The sequence below is a fragment of the Sander vitreus genome, chromosome 15 (genome assembly GCF_031162955.1).
Source record: "Sander vitreus isolate 19-12246 chromosome 15, sanVit1, whole genome shotgun sequence".
In the NCBI taxonomy this organism is placed as follows: domain Eukaryota; kingdom Metazoa; phylum Chordata; class Actinopteri; order Perciformes; family Percidae; genus Sander; species Sander vitreus.
Genome location: NC_135869.1, coordinates 11,937,761 through 11,953,955, shown reverse-complemented (window position 1 = coordinate 11,953,955; position 16,195 = coordinate 11,937,761). Strand labels below are relative to the sequence as shown.

The 16,195-nt window shown below is 40.6% G+C and overlaps 1 protein-coding gene across 2 annotated transcripts; it reads left to right on the top strand.

The window, feature by feature from the left end:
• Positions 1 to 4,560: 4,560 nt before the first annotated feature.
• znf281a (zinc finger protein 281a) lies at positions 4,561 to 15,548 on the top strand. Of its 2 annotated transcripts, none has more exons than XM_078269786.1 (7): positions 4,561 to 4,680; positions 6,922 to 7,375; positions 9,949 to 10,050; positions 10,394 to 10,520; positions 12,809 to 12,892; positions 12,999 to 13,117; positions 13,217 to 15,548. In XM_078269786.1, the coding sequence occupies exons 2-7, from the start codon at positions 6,971 to 6,973 to the stop codon at positions 14,816 to 14,818; spliced, it is 2,439 nt and encodes an 812-aa protein (XP_078125912.1). In that variant the 5' UTR covers positions 4,561 to 4,680; positions 6,922 to 6,970; the 3' UTR covers positions 14,819 to 15,548. The 2 variants fall into 2 exon arrangements, with proteins under 2 accessions (XP_078125912.1, XP_078125913.1); XM_078269787.1 differs by lacking the exon at positions 4,561 to 4,680 and adding an exon at positions 4,857 to 4,963.
• Positions 15,549 to 16,195: the final 647 nt, after the last annotated feature.

Sequence of the window (16,195 nt, the reverse complement as noted above, 5' to 3'; positions counted from 1 at the left end):
ATCCTGGTTTTCAAGAGTGTCTGCCTCTGTGTACTTTTTTTAGTTGCTGTTTTGGGGCAACAACACACCAGAAAACATTTAATAAAGTAACTGACAATTTGAAAACTCACAAATAAAAACAGAGACTGCAGCTTATGAATGAAGTGCACCTTTAGTGACTCTGAAGAAGCAATAGTCATAACTCAGTTTATTAGGTACTCCTAGCTACAAGTAATGCAGTCTAACAGTCCTGCAGTAAATCCTCCCTTCATGAAGGTTAAAATGTTCAGTTTGTGTTGAAACTGTTTAGAGAGATGTTGATTCAACTTTATGAGGATGTAGTTTCTGGTGCTGTTGAACAGCAATATACAGAGCGGTGTCTCTGTTAGTTAGCCTACCCTCACAGATATAAATAGGGTGGACAAAATAATGAAAAAAAAATCCCTGCATTATTTTCAGGTCATAAATGAAAGAGGAAGATGGCTTCCAAAGAGACAGCAGCTTTAGACAGGAGAGGATGAGAAAAAAGTGCTATAGACCTTTCGGTATTTCCAGATTATTTTGGAATATTTCATACAATAAATACAGAATAATCTAGTAATGTATTTGCCTGCTGTGTTATTTAAGTGTATCCCCTTTCAGTTACACTGTAAGATATTTCACCATCCCAGCTGCAGGTGATCAAACTGATTTTATGCTAAGCTAAGCTAAGCAGCTGCTGGTGGTAGCTACACATTTAGCGTAGTGCAATCACTCTTCAAATCCAAATCTTGGCAAGAAAGCAAGTGCATTTCCCAAAATGTCAAACTATTTTTCTGCAAACAAATTGGCTGCATTTTTTTAATCCCTTTTCTGCTTTTAAATAAATGTCGTGGAACCAACACTTTAAATTTAGTCACAAAAATTGTAAGCCCAGTCAGACAGACTTTGTTCGATCTGTTGGGGTATAACTGTGACTACAAAATAAGTTTACCAGTGTATATAGGCCCCTACTGTATATAACACCTAATAATTGGGAGAAGTATTGACCTAGTTTCTGATGTGTAGCAGATGCCATCAAATATCAACTATCAACACACCAAATAGAATCACCCAAATATTACAGCACAATTCTCCCCATTGCACAGGTTTTTAATAACTGACAAGGGATTTCTATCCCAGTAGAGGGAACTCACACACGGCTGTGATCCTCCTGACAATTGAGGATTAGAGTGTAGACAGCCAGGATTGCCATCTGTTATGTGTAGGCATCAGACTTTCCCAGTGAGAGGAATCTAAGTCAGCACAAGCACAAGCAACCACCAAGCCTTGGCTCACAATTGTTCACAGTTTTCTTGGCCTCCAATGTTAGATGAGGAAGGTAATTCAGCTTTCACATCCAAATGATTTGTGGTGTGAGGTTGGGATGGATTTAGGGGAGGAGGGAGTGAAAACAAAGACATGCTGCATAGGCTGAATTATTAATGAGGAGTTAGAATTGATAACCATCTGCTTTATATGATACACAAATTGCCACAGATTCCAGACATGAATGTTCATCATTCTAACCTAACTGTGGTCTGGTGCAGGTCTGTCTGTCCTCTTTCCAACGAAGGCAGATTACTTCATTTAAAGTGGAGTCAGACCCTAATGTCCTCAACGCGCAGCTGATAGTAAGGACTGGTGGAAAGTTGAGCTATAGGGTGACATTTTCTAACCTTAGCTGAGATTGACATATAAGACTCAGAACAGGACATTGAAGTAACACCACACTTACAGGATGTCCTGTCTTTGTGTCTGTTTATGTGCTTTTGTGTTTTTGCTCAAGCTTGACAGGATTTTACTAAAAGTCTGAATTGAGTAACAAAACAAAAATATGCTGAAAGCAGCCCTGTGCTCTTTTACAGCTATAATGAATATTCTTTAGGTCAACAATGGATCACACTACTACTACAACATGTGGATATAGTGTATGTAAAAAGGGGTCAACTTGTAGTGACAAACCAACAGAGAATCATCAAATTGTAGCATCTTTTAGCACATTAGCCTGCAATTTTGCTGTTTTTGGAGGAGCTAGAGCGGTCGGTGGTTCGATCCTTGGCTCCTGCAGTCTACATGTCAAAGTGTCCTTCAGTATGATACTGAACCCCAAGTTGCTGTGAATGTGCATGAATGTTTATCTGATGAGCTGGTGTATGGTGCCTGAAGTGTAAAGTGAGAGTGGTCGCTAAGACTAGAAAAAGTGCTGTATAAATGCAGTCCATTTACCATAGGTTGCAGCCGGCAGATGTTTTCAGTCAAAAGCCCTAAAAAACACACTGTACACTACCTGCTCTGCACTAAACGGCAGACCAGTGTAATAGTCAAGTCACCAACTGTCGAGTCTGAGTCAAGTCTCGATTCCCCAGTATTCAAGTCCGAGTCCAAGTCTGAGTCACCAAAAAAGAGTCTGAGTCAAGTGAACATTACCTGAGTCAAAGTAGAGTCACAAGTCCAGAGAATAGTGACTCGAGTCAGACTTGGGTCTGAGTCCAGTTCTCCATAACTACCTATTACACATAAAAGTAGTCAGAAACTTCATCCAACTTCCGACTCCTATTTCTATGAATGCTCAAGTCCGATTTCATAAATCTCCAGTCCAAGTCATAAGTGCGTGAGTCTAAGTTGAGTCACGAGTCCAGAGAATAGCGACAGAAGTCTGATTCCAGGACTGGAGTACTCCATCACTGCGGCAGACAGACACAGTTAGACACTGGTGAACAGAGTAGTATGTTACTGCAATAAAGGAAGCTGCAGGACCTTATTTCTAGGACACTAGTTTTTCGGATACATCCTAGAATGTAGTTACCCTAACCCAAACCCTGTTTATTAACTAATCTAACCCTAACCCGTTTCTTAGCTACATTGAAATTGTAAGATGGTAAACTTTATTAACCTGGAACTCCAATTTGAATCACTCCAATTCTAATCACTGATTTTCATCTTTACTCAGTTCATCAGTCGACTATCGTACATATTTAAACACTCCAAGATGAGAGTGATTTCAAATATATCAGTGTCAGCTGTGTGGGTTATCATCATGGATGTATTAAAGGAGCAGGGACATAAAAAATGCACTCGCTGACCTTTTTTTGCATTACTCTACTGTCTGCATTTCAATTATGCTCTGCTTTCTGAATTAATTGGTTCATTAGAAAAGGCAAATGGAGTGGGGGTGCAACGGTTGACTCTGATGTGCTCATAGATGTATACTTGTGTTTAAAGTATGTATAGATGTATACATACTTTACTACAATTAATACATCTGATCATCTGAATGATCATCTGAGACTTGCTGTTTTAAACAATTCAGCCATTTGAATTTCAGGGATATTTATTCACTACTGCCATTCAAGGTGATTTTCTTTCCTCTTTTCATTAATGACTGAAATGACACGGCATTACTTGTTGAAAGTGAACAAACAACAAAATGATAGAAGTCATTTTTCTTCCTTGATTATTACTAAACTAAACACTTAACCAAAACAAGGCAGTGACAAAAGAAAGCCAAGATTATGCAAAAACACTATACTGGATGTGATCTGCAACTTGTGCTTGGTGGTGCAATTAAGTAATTGACTTAAGTATTATACTAAGGTCAAATGTATTGATCATTTTGTACTTTGTACTTTTGTGTTATTTCATTACATTTCAGAGTAGTTTTAACTCCTCTGCATTTTAACACCTATGCTTAATCTCCAGGTAATATTTTAAATTAAAAACAATATGATCACCTTAGACCTATATATTATCTCAAATATTATATAAATCTGTACAGCATATGACACCCTCTATCTTTAGACTACACACTGTACTACTGTGGAAACTATAACATTTGCTTTGTCTGAACCAGCTACAACATTAAAATGCTGCTTACATGTTAATACATTAACAATAGTAATCCAGGGTTGCAATGACCTAATGTGATGTATGAAATATTATAGCCTACCACTCTGAAAGGAGTCATTCTGCGTAATGAGTTACTTTTAGAGCTACTTTTACTTTTGATAATTTAAGAAAATATAGCCTAGCTGATTGTGTGTAATTTGTACCTTATTTTTTACTATGTGCTTTTACTTAGCCTAGCAACATTTGGGCGTTATTTTCACTTTTAACAGAGTTTTTAACATAGCCTATATCTTAGCGTATATCATTTTAGATACAAGTAGGCTAATAAATAAGCATTGTTTGTTCTTCCTGCAATTGTTATTATTAATTATTTATTTTCCGATTTAGAACTCTAAACTCTAACGCTTTCACATTGTGGCATTGTTTCACTTGGAGAATTTGTTAATTTTTTCACCACGACTAATCCTGAAAAATCTACTGAAATGTAAGGCGTGTATATAAACAAATAAAAGATTATACTATATTATATTAGAATCTGAAGAATGTAAGGTCTATTAAGATTTTTGCAGTCGCTTTCTGTCTCCCCATGCACTGCAAGCCTTACATCTCAAATGCAAGAATTACAAATATGATTTTTTTATTTTTATTTTAGCGTGTCACTCGTTTTCTTAATACATGCATGGTCTCAGTGCTCAGGACCCAGAATCCTCTGCGCTAAGGCAAGATGGAAGAACCCAGCAGCTGAGGGAGAACAATGTTTTGGCTCTAGATATCGAAACGGACAGCTGAGGGTGAACTACGCGAGCCAAAACAGCAGGTCATGGTCCTGCACCGGTAAGATAAATCCATAAAAACAGAGCTTTGGGGGCAGAGTTGGTCGCTGTAGTAGTTGAACTCTTTGTACGGGACAGACAACAAAGCGCGGCGCACTAACGTTAACGTCACCGCTAGTTAGCTGCTAAGTTAGCTGTCTCGGCTAGCCGACGAGCGTCATTGTTCACTGGAGTTGTATGGGCCGTTTGTTATGGGTCATGCTTGTGTTGTCGCTCCATCATTTACAGTCGGTTCACTATCCAGGAAACTAAGCCAACATCTTGGAGAAAACAGCCAAGAATAAGTACAAACGATGCAAGATTACGTGTTTTTTTGGGGTTTTTTTTTAGGCGCTAACCAGCATTCGTCCTTAATCATTTCTTCAGCGCGCTGATGTTGTGTCTTGTGTATGCAGTGATACCTGCCACTAATTCTTTAATTTCAACTAAAAAAAGTACTAAACGAACTTTGTTTGCATGTCTAAGAGAACGCCGCCTTTACTCGTGATTACGTTGTTTTTCCTGTTCATATTACGTTGTTGTTGGTGTTCATCAAGCGCAGGTCTGCTGCTGTTATTGCATGGCTATATTAATTATTGCCTGATCCTGCATCACAAAGAAGGGCCCCGCAAGAGTGGTTAGCCAAATGGTTAGCTAGGCAGCTAATTGCATAGCGAACAAGCTTTGTAGTTCTTTCTAAATGTACGCAGACCAAGGGTCCTCATCACACTTGTTTGTCTACTTAAACACATTTGAGAAAGATGAAGTTAGTCTGAGTGGCTTAACTCTTGTTTCATTTTTTAAAAGTTGGCTTTGTGTTAGCTGAGTAGGTTATTGCTGCTAGCTCACTATCAGAGCTGAAGGCATTTGGCAGCAGTTCGATAGCACTCATTAGCTGGATGGGTCTTTCATGCGGTTGCCGACGATAATTGTAGAACTTTTAATTATGGTTTATGATATTGTAAATTTATATCTATACATTTTAATGTAAATTTAATGAAAGATGCAGGACAATTTTAAATTGTGCTTCGAAGAGACACCTCCCAACCATTTGGGTACCTTCATAAATTGCATTTGGTCATAGGTAATTGCATTTTATAGGTATTAACACGTTATAGCAACACCTTTCAAATATCTGCGTTAAACACCACGTGTAGAGGTATTACAAAACATGCATTTTATTTATGCAGCAGGTACGTAATTACACCAACAGTCTTTCAAATGCAGTTTGTGTGCACTCTCATTGACAGATAAGCTCATGCAAATAGGATGACTGGGTCAGACAGGCCCATCAAACAGATTAACACACAACTTCAATCCTCTCATTCCTCATCTCATGTTGTGTCTAGCATTGCAGCCACAGTGACCTTTTTGCCCTGTACAAAATATTGTGCACACACTGTAATCAACCAGAGAATTTTGTACACTGTAGCCCCATTTTTGTCCATTTTGCTTGTTTCCACATGTCATTGTGCCAGACTGCAGCCATTTGTTGACCCACAAATTGTCAATTTTAATCCGACTTAGAGATCAGAGGCTGTGACACTGATTCCTGAAGACCAAGCTTAACTGACTCCACAATTGTCTGTTGACTATTATTTGAGTGTTATATCCTCACAGATTGATTGCTAGTTATGGTGCCTCCTTAAAAGTGACCTATTACTAGGGATGCACCGATCCAACTTTTTCGGATCCAATACCTGGGCTTTGGTTGATACCAGGTACTGATTCGATACCAGTGTTTATGATGTATGCCTCACTGTGTGGAAGTGACTCGAGACATTCTTTTATGTGTAAGGCAACATCAGTCTTGACTTAAACATTGCTTTTCTAAATTTGTAAAATAATGTAACAATAGATTTGAATATAAATGTACTGAATCAACTTTCTAACAATCTTTACAATTCAAGTGTAAACCTTTTTAAATGCAGTCTAATTATCAGATGTAAATATCAAATTGAATAGATCTGCCACATTGTTGACGATTTCCCTATCCAGCTATTTGAGTCAGTATTGGATCGTGCATCCCTACCTAATACTGTTTTTATTTTTTTTGGGCCATTTCTGCCTTTATTGGATAGGAAAGGGGAGAGAGAGGGGAGAAGACATGCAAGAAAACCGTCACAGGTCGGACTCAAACCCTGGACCTTCTGCGTAGAGGAATAAACCTCTGCATGTGTGTGCCCGCTCTACCAACTGAGCTAACCGGCCACCCTAATACTGTTTTAACATTGACTTTTGCTGTTTTTTTTTCCCTACACAGGATGACACTGATTACCACCCCATAGTTTTCTTGCCCGCCGGCATACACCATGAACATCATTCAAGACAAACTAGGCAATGAATACCTGCGCTCCAACGGGAGCATGGACTCCAATTTCGGCCCTGGCATGATAATGTTTAGCCACCTCCCCCCGGTGACCAGCTTCACCCGGCTGGCCGCCCACTCGGTCATGCAGGACCTTCCACCGCAAGAAATGATCCTGAAGAAGGAGCGTGACTCGCCTGACTGCAGCATGGGCACCCAGGGTGGGCGTATGGGGTGTGTGGGAGTGGGAGACTATGTTCACTCCATGGGTATCAAGCAGGAGAAGCTGTCAGAGCACGATTATCGCCTGCCAGTTTACCCTGGAGGGCTCGGGAAGAGCACAGAGCTGCTGGAGGTGACCGTCAGTAACAACCAGAGCCTGCTGGTGCATGAACTCAGCATGGGAAACGTAAGTACCACTGATAGCAAATCAGAACGTGAGGGGGAGTTGGTTTATTTCTGTTTTTGAGACAATTGATCGGTAAATATCAACATATTTTAACTCCGTATATCACCAGATATCACATTAAAGTTCTTATGAAAGTTAGGATTTTGCTGCCTCAAGTACTCTTCCAGGCCCCCCCAGCACCTCCTGGTTCAGATCTTTTCTACGAGCCACAAATAACTGCAACAGATAACTGCATTGTCAATATATCTATACAATAGGAAAGTTAATGATTAACTGTTAACTGACAATAACAACTTTGACTGATTAATACTATCAGTTACTAGGGGTGGGAATCACCAGAGGCCTTACGATACGATATCATCACGATACTTATGTCACGATACGATATTATTGCAATTTTTAAACGTATTGCAATATTCTGCGATATATTGCAATTCATTACCTTTTTCCCAACTTCAAATTTTTCCCAATTTCAAATGATGTCCCCAAAAGGAAACTTTGTCAACATCTGTTTTATCTAAAAAGATACATTTCTCTGTTTGTTCATCTCACTTCAATTTTATTGCTGCAAAATGGGATTGTCAAGCAGACAAACTGACCAACACGTATATAATAAAAGATCGATACTTGGCGTCTGTGTATCGATACAGTATTGCCACGGAAAATATTGCAATACTATGCTGTATCGATTTTTTCCCCCACCCCTATCAGTTACACAGTTAAAAATAAATTTAAAAAAAACATTTTTTGCATGGCACCATGTATTTCTTAACTGCAATTTAACTTGCAGTAGCAAGTTGCGTTTTAAGCTCTTTTTCTGCTTTGTAAGTTTGTAGCTCTGCTGGACGGTGCTCACAGTGGAAAGCTACGTGGCGCTTGCCACTGTGTCAATGAGGACTGGCAGGCTAAATTGGCCGTCCAACACACAGAGTATACCGGGCAGACACACAGCTGACAACCTCACACGTGGAGATGGACTAGAAAATTTTGATTCGCGGACAGCTGCGAACTTGTGTCAGTCACATGGACGCACAAGCAGTTCCAGGAAAGTGTGTCTGCGACAATGCGTGCAACATCGTAGCTGTGCAGCCGGTACAAGTCCCCAGCTGTGTGTGGCTGTGGAAAGTATGTCCGAGCGTCCTGAACTGGAGAACTGGGACTCGGTTGCGTGCTTGGTGGTTAACAGTTAATGATTGGTTAACGAGGGTTGGCTATTGGTCAAAAAATCTAATTAGCATCCCTACTATACATACAACGCACTAATTCCATCTACTTTTTTTGCTAGCAACCTTTTTGCTGCTGTAGATCCAGCTAGCCATAATTTCCCCTGAGACATGGTTAAGTTCAGGTTCAACCTTTTTTTTTTTTCTTTTTTTTTTTTAAAGATGTTTATAAGGCTTTTGTGCATTATTGTGTGATTAGCTACAGTTTTTATGCATTTAACATGACCAATTTAGAATCAAACACGAGCAATAGACACTGAGATTTGTCAAAATAAATCTACTTGATTTTGAATAATTTTAGGTTAGTTTGTCCCCCCAAAAAAGCCCTGCTGTGTTGTGAAGCAGGTGATATTTTAAAAGCCTGGGAGGGAGGAGCCTGAGGGAGGACGGGTACAGGGGAGGAGCTTATGTGAAATTGTTTATTGTGACATAAAACTACCAGCGGCTTGAGGTGCAAAATATAAATGAGCCCCCCCTTCTGTTTCTCTTTCTGGGTAGAAGGGTGACGTCATTCCCCCTCAGCGTGAATGAAAACGTCCTAGCAAGGACACAGCTGTCTTGTTTGAGCTTGCACTTCATTTCAGTCGTCTTTTGTGCTCATTCAAATAGAAATACACACATCCACACACTTCAAACAATAGCCAGGCATCAGAGGTCTTCAGGGCTTCACATGCAAGTTTTTTGAAAACCAGAATGAATTCTTGTCTTCACTGTGCCAGATTCTTTTTGTCTACTTTGTCTACACTTTTTGTTTAGATTTTTGGATTTTATTTAACACAACAGGTGGAGCCCACACATATACATTTTTCAGTCTGGCTCTCATGATAATTTTTTTATTCTTAAAAGCTATGTTAATCAAGAAGCCCCTATATGCACTGAGGTGCAGCATGTTCACTGGGAATGAAAGGGCAGTGCTGGAAGGTAAACCGAGGAAATCAGGAACCCATTTTTTTTCCTTCTTGAATAAATACCCCACACAGATTGTTTGTGATAACGTTTAGAGAGGAGTAATACTTCTGAATGTTTAGTTTTGTATATGATGCAGTTATGATGTGTGCAGTTTGTCTATTTCTTCAGAATAGTTAGATGAAAGGCTCTCAAATTGAATTACAGGCTGCTTATGCAAAGAGAAGCCATACATTTAAGGCATTGTTGTTTCGCCCACTGGAACCACTTCTTGAGTTTCCCACAGACAATCACTAGACATTGTCCAAGTGTTTTGTTTGCATGAGCAACAAACATGGACTTGTTTGTGTGATAGTTTTTAGACTGAAGTCTGTTAACCTTCAATCAAGTAATTTCCTTGTCGTAGCTCGCTCTCACGGCCCTCTCCCTTTGTCATCCTCACAGCTGCCGAGTCAGTTAGGAAAGGAGCCCACTGGGAGAAAAGGTCGAAGGTCAAATGGTGATGGACAGGAGGTTAGACCAAAAAAGAAGAGAAGCGAGGCAAAGGTTTGTCATATATTTCTGTATCTGTGAATGTATTCATATTTTGCCATTTAAGTCCTTACCAAAGAACCATTTATAATTGCATGTTAGCAGTTAGTTATGTTCAGTTAATTCCTGTTTTTTGTCAAATAAAAACAAATAAACCTTATCTGTAAAATTATACATTAATAATCTGTCTACTTAAGTCTGTTTTAAACTGTTAACATGATAAAAAAAAAAGTTTAAATAGTGCTCATCATACATATCAATTTTGCCCAATATGAGCTGATCCTTTAAATAGATTCAGATGTCTTTGAAGACAGCTGACTGAATCTGAACCCTGTGTTTCTTTGTCATTGTTCCACAGCAATCAATGATGCTGGATGCAGATGGAGGCTGTCTGTCGCCAGGAACCAAGCCTCACATCTGTGAGCACTGCGCTGCATCCTTCAGAAGCTCCTATCACCTACGCAGACACGTCCTCATCCACACAGGTATGGTAATGTGCACATTTTCACCATGATGCTAATATGTTCTCCTTTCTTTGCTTCTTTTATCACTTTTTTTGATAACACAAAAATAAATCATTGATGCCATTATTACGCCAGCTGAAGAAACTGAAGCTAATGTTATCATTACTGCTTGTACAGTTTAACCAACAATATCTTCAGATAGTTCTCAGTGTACTTGGTAAGAGCTGTCAAGTAAACATAGTTGCACATATTTGCACAATATTTAGGTTGTTTGAAATGATCCCTGGCATTTAGCATCACACATGTAGGGCTGCCCCTAAACATTGATTCAAATCGTCATTGTACACAAGTACAGAGTATCGCAGGATAACAGTGTGCCAGGCTGTAAACTTTTACTGTCTCAAAATCACCATACTGTGATGGAAACTGATGAATGGCAGCGTGACCCTTTTTTCTTATTCACAACTCATTTCTGTTGCTCCTCTGATGCTCAATGCTCTGGTGATAAATGTTAGTGAAGTCTGTTAAACTACTTTTGAACCACACACTGGTACAACCTCCACTACTACTACTACTACTACTACTACTACTCCAGTGTTTTCATATAACAGAAGATGAACACAGGTATTAAAACATGAGTCTTGCAGGTAAAACAAGACTTACGAGGCTGTTAATGGGATGGGTATGGGGCAGCTGCTCTAGTCAGGGTACAGTCCTAGCCAAGTATGTACAACCTGGGACATGAGGATAAAAATCCAGGTTTGACTACTCGCCTGGGCTACTGTATTATAATGCACAATTGAGTGTTTTGTTTTGTGCCTAATTGTAAGCCTGACTCCTTCCTTGTTCTGACTCGACAAGGGACTGATGCCTTTTTCATGAATCACTCTTCACTCTTTATTTAATATCATCTTTCCCATTTGTGTAATGTGCCAGAATGATTAGCTGTTACATGATAATTGCTAGAGTTCAGTGATTTTAGAAAATCAATTTACAGTGGAATATCAGCTAGAGGTCATGTGCGGAAGTAAAAATACAATGCAATTTCTCTATTATTATTATTATTATTATTATTATTATTATTATTATAAGCCATAAAATTGTAACCGTCGATGGTAGACTTAAAACCAGTATGCCGACATGACTAAACGATTGTATATGCTCATATAGACGCCAAAGGTTCATGGGGCACCAACCTTGTTGAGATAAATGTCTTTTATTCGCGATGTCTTGGATAAGTACTTCATTACCCACAATCCTGAACAATCCCACAATCCCCCAGTGATGCCTCTGATTGGTGGAATTCATGCTGGTGAGGAGGGGGGGTGTCAGTACCCGATCTGTGCTACCTGCACGATCCGTCATGTGCATGCGCAAGATGATAATCCTGTTTAACAAGGATTTATGACACTGCACAAATCACGATCTGTTCCACGCTTCTGCCGTTAGCCTCCACCGGGAAGCTAACGTTAGTTTAGCTAACAGCTAATTCGGCTAACCGCTAGCTGACAGCTTGATTCAGTCCAAATAACATTAACTCAAACTAAACACTGGGAAAAGCAGGCTACAGCTGACGTAACAGCTGTTATATATTTTAACTGTTATTTTCAGGTTTTATTTTGAGGGTCTTTTTAAAGTTATTACATGCTGTCTCAGCTAGCGATTAGCTGTTAGCTAAACTAACGTAGCTTCCTTTATTCAGTGGTGCGCGGAGGTTTATGGGATGAGTAGTTCCTTTGCTCTGAAATGAAAATATGTACACAGTCTTGTATCTTTGTCTTTTTTTGGATTTTCTGTTTGTTTTTTCGCTCAAAATGATACGTTGTATGCTTATGAGTCCAGATTTTTCCAGACGTCAATGGGAGAAATGAATGGCAAATTTACTTCCGGAACCCAAGGTCTCTCAGAGGAGGGGTCGGACTGTTGAGCTCTATTGAGTTAGGCATATGTTGTGAGAAAAATGTTTTCTAAACTCAGACTTCTATGTTGAATTATTAGATTTAATGATTCAAAGTTTTTCATTTACCAGTTTTTCAAAACAATGAACTATATCTGTATAGTCAACGTTGGAGTAAAAACACAGTAATGGATGAGCACAATGATGTGAACACCTGTGAAATACAATGCAATAGCCATGCAACACCTACTGCTACAACCACTCTTTTTAGTAAAGAGTGGTTGTGGTTGAGTGGGTGTCGTGGTTGGATTGCATTACATTGTACAGGTGCTTGTGTTATTTATGATGCCTATAATTACCTTCTGGGGGATGCAACATTGTAACCGTATAAATCTCTGGGGTTTCGTTTCAGGTGAAAGACCCTTCAGATGCAGTCAGTGCAACATGAGCTTCATTCAGAAATACCTTCTCCAGCGACACGAGAAAATCCACAGTGGTGAGTGATTAACAACAACCATCTGTATTGTATCTGATTTAATCTGTGAGCCTTTGTGTGCTTCTAATGACAACTAACCTTGAGCGGTGCTCTTTTTGTAATGCAGGAGAGAAGCCATTCAGCTGTGACCAGTGTAACATGCGTTTCATTCAGAAGTACCACATGGAGAGGCACAAGAGGACTCACAGCGGAGAAAAGCCCTACAGATGTGAGACCTGCCAACAGGTTAGTGAGCTGCTTAATATTCCGATTATCTAATGTGATACTTCATATATCTAGAACTAGAAAAAATATATATAAATATTTGTTGTTTGTTCCTTTCAGTTTTTTTCTAGGACAGACCGACTGCTTAAGCACAAGCGAACCTGTGGAGAAGCCATAAAGAAGGGGCTGGATCCTGGGATGATGGACCTGGGTTGTGTAAACTTGGGACATGGCAGCTATGGAAGCACTCAGGTAAATGTTGGACATACTGGGAGAAAGAGGGGAAAGTCCAAAAACTCTGGAGAGGGAGGGGATCGCAAGAAGAAGAAGGGGGATGCAGGAGGGATGAGGGTACCGCACATTCATGGGACTGTACCTGAAGTCTACAGCATCCACGATTACTCGGTGGAGAATCAAACGGTGTCTTCCTCTACTGAGCCAGGACCCAGCATGCAGCAGGGCCACCACGGCCGAGCTCCAAAGATGGCATTCAAGAAGGCTAATCGTAAGAGCCTGGATAAAGTGGATCTGGGACAGGCCAAAGCAGGCTCGTTGGAGCAGAGTGATGGCATGGATGGCCTTGGCCTCATGCATGGTAACGGGGCTAAAGTAGGGCCCACCAGCAGCAGCAACTACGACGATGCCATGCAGTTCATCAAGAAAAGACGCTACCTTCACGCAGCAAACAATGCAAACTCCTCAGGGCCAGTGGTGGCTGGAGGAACCAGCAGTGAGTATGATGTCGGCGTTGGTCACTTGTCTTCCCAGCAGTCTGTCATTCAGGGTGTCGTTTCCAGTGTGATGGACAGTGACGCGCCTCTGGGTCTCGACAAGTCGGGGATCCCAGATGAGGTGCTGCAGAGCCTCCTCGACCACTACACCCAGAAATCTGATGGTTCGCACCACGACATTCACTTTGACATCAGTGACCATCATGTGGAGCTGCACCCCAGCTCAGCAGACGGCACCGACATGGGCCACAACACTGACACCCCCAGCCCTTCTGGAGAGAAGACTGTCATGATGCACGAATACTCTCGCTTCCTGCTGCAGGCTTTGGAGCGCACCAGCCACAGTGCCAGCTTCCCTCTGGGCCCCGGGCCTCCTGCCTCGGGACCGTTCACCAGTTCCCACCCGGGTAACCCCCTCTACGCGGACAAGAACATGTACACTACGTCCCCACTGGAGTGTGGGTTTGGCCAGTCAGTGTCCTCACCTTCGCTGCCCTCCTCTGTGCCAAAGTCCCACTTTGCGATGCTGACGGGCTCCTCACCACAGCACAGCTTCCACCTGAGCGGCCTGGAGGCTTCCACACACCAGCAGCTCACCCCTTCTCAGGAGCTCACCGAGCAGATGGAGAAGCAGCACTCCTCCACTCCCCCTTCCTCCTACCAGATTAGCCCATCTGACCTGAGCAGCCACAAGGACCAAATGCCGGTCAAGAATGGCACGGTGGTCTATCATCTGCCCCCCTCGCAGGATCTGGCTTCTCTGGACTCCTCCAAGCCTTCCTACCAGATAGAAAACTTTGCCCAGGCCTTTGGCTCCCAGTTCAAGTCAGACGGCCGTGGCTTGTCTTACGGCACTGACTCTAGCGGGGAGGTGGATCACAGGATACGGACACCTGTGTCTGAATTCTCAGGGTATAGTAGTTTATTATCTGATGTCAATGAGCCAGTAAGTACAGGTTCCAAAACTACAACAAGCCAAAGCTACAGATGAGAGCCTGAGAGGGAGAGAACACTCGGTAAAGTTGATGTTCTTATTTTAATTTTTTAGTGCTCCTATTTTATTATTATTGTAATTATTATTTTTTTAAAGTGACATGCTTTTAATTATACTGATGCTCTGTTATTGTGCCCACTCCTCTCCCCACAGTAAGCCCACAAGGCTTCCTGCAAATGCAATTTTTTTTAAGTATCTGTTATTTTTAAGTTAATATGTATTTACTGTTTATTCTTGTCATATTAGTGGCATTAGGTCTGGTCATGAATCATGAACTGAAAGTGCTTTTTGAATAAGCATAGAGTAGCACAGGACGTATTTCTTTTACAATGAACTGAAGTGTTTGAGCAATCAACTTTACAATTGTAAAATAATAATGAAAATAACCATGATGGCAGGGAATAGCCCAGAGTTTAAACAGCAAAAAAAAAAAAAAAAGTAATTGTCTGTTACAAGGTTTAAAGTATTACTCAGGAAAAAGTGAAAAAGGAGAAGCCTACGAGGTGCAGTGAACGCTCTTTTCAGAAGTTTAAGCTTGCAACTTCTAAGAGGATTTTTCTTATGTTTAATTACTTGTTGAATGAGTGTGACATAAACAGACTGCTGCCAGCTCACTTGAGCACTGAAAACACTTTCTACTTGGCTATATAGAGATTATGGTACTTTCGTGTCAATGTGAAACTCATGTTTTCTTCAATAAGGGCCATATATATATATATATATATATATATATATATATATATATATATATATATATATATATATATATATATATATATATATATATATATATATATTTATTTATAAGAATATATAGTAATGTAAAATAACAGATTTAATCATTCTGGGAGACTGCCAGTTGAAGTAGAGGAAGAATGAGGGCTGGTTAGGGGGGGGTAATGTTGTCCTTGGTATATTTTTGGAGAACAAAAGTGATGTTAGGGCTTTTCTTTGGCCAATAGAGGTTGCTGTTGGGCAGTGATAGAATGGCCTTCCCCTTTTCCTGTCCTCCGCTTCTTTCTCGGTTCTCTTATTTCTTTAAAAGAATCCAATTAGCACTTTGAGCCGTTTTCTTACATTGCGTAAAATACTCCGTTGGATCAAGGAAGCTCAAACGTTAGGAATGGACTGGCTTTTTGACAGAGAGATGTTGTTTGGGCGTATGCAGATGGGGTTTCTGGGTTGAACATATTCTGGGTGTATAATATGGATACCCTTTTGTTTGGGTAGCATGGTTTATATAGGGATGGTGGGCGGCGGGGGGGAGGGAGTGGCAGGGTTATGTGAAAGTGGGATTTTTCATTGACATTTTCTCTTTCTCCTTACTTTTAGGGAGGGTTTAGATTGGGAGAGAGGGTGGGACGGGGGACTTTT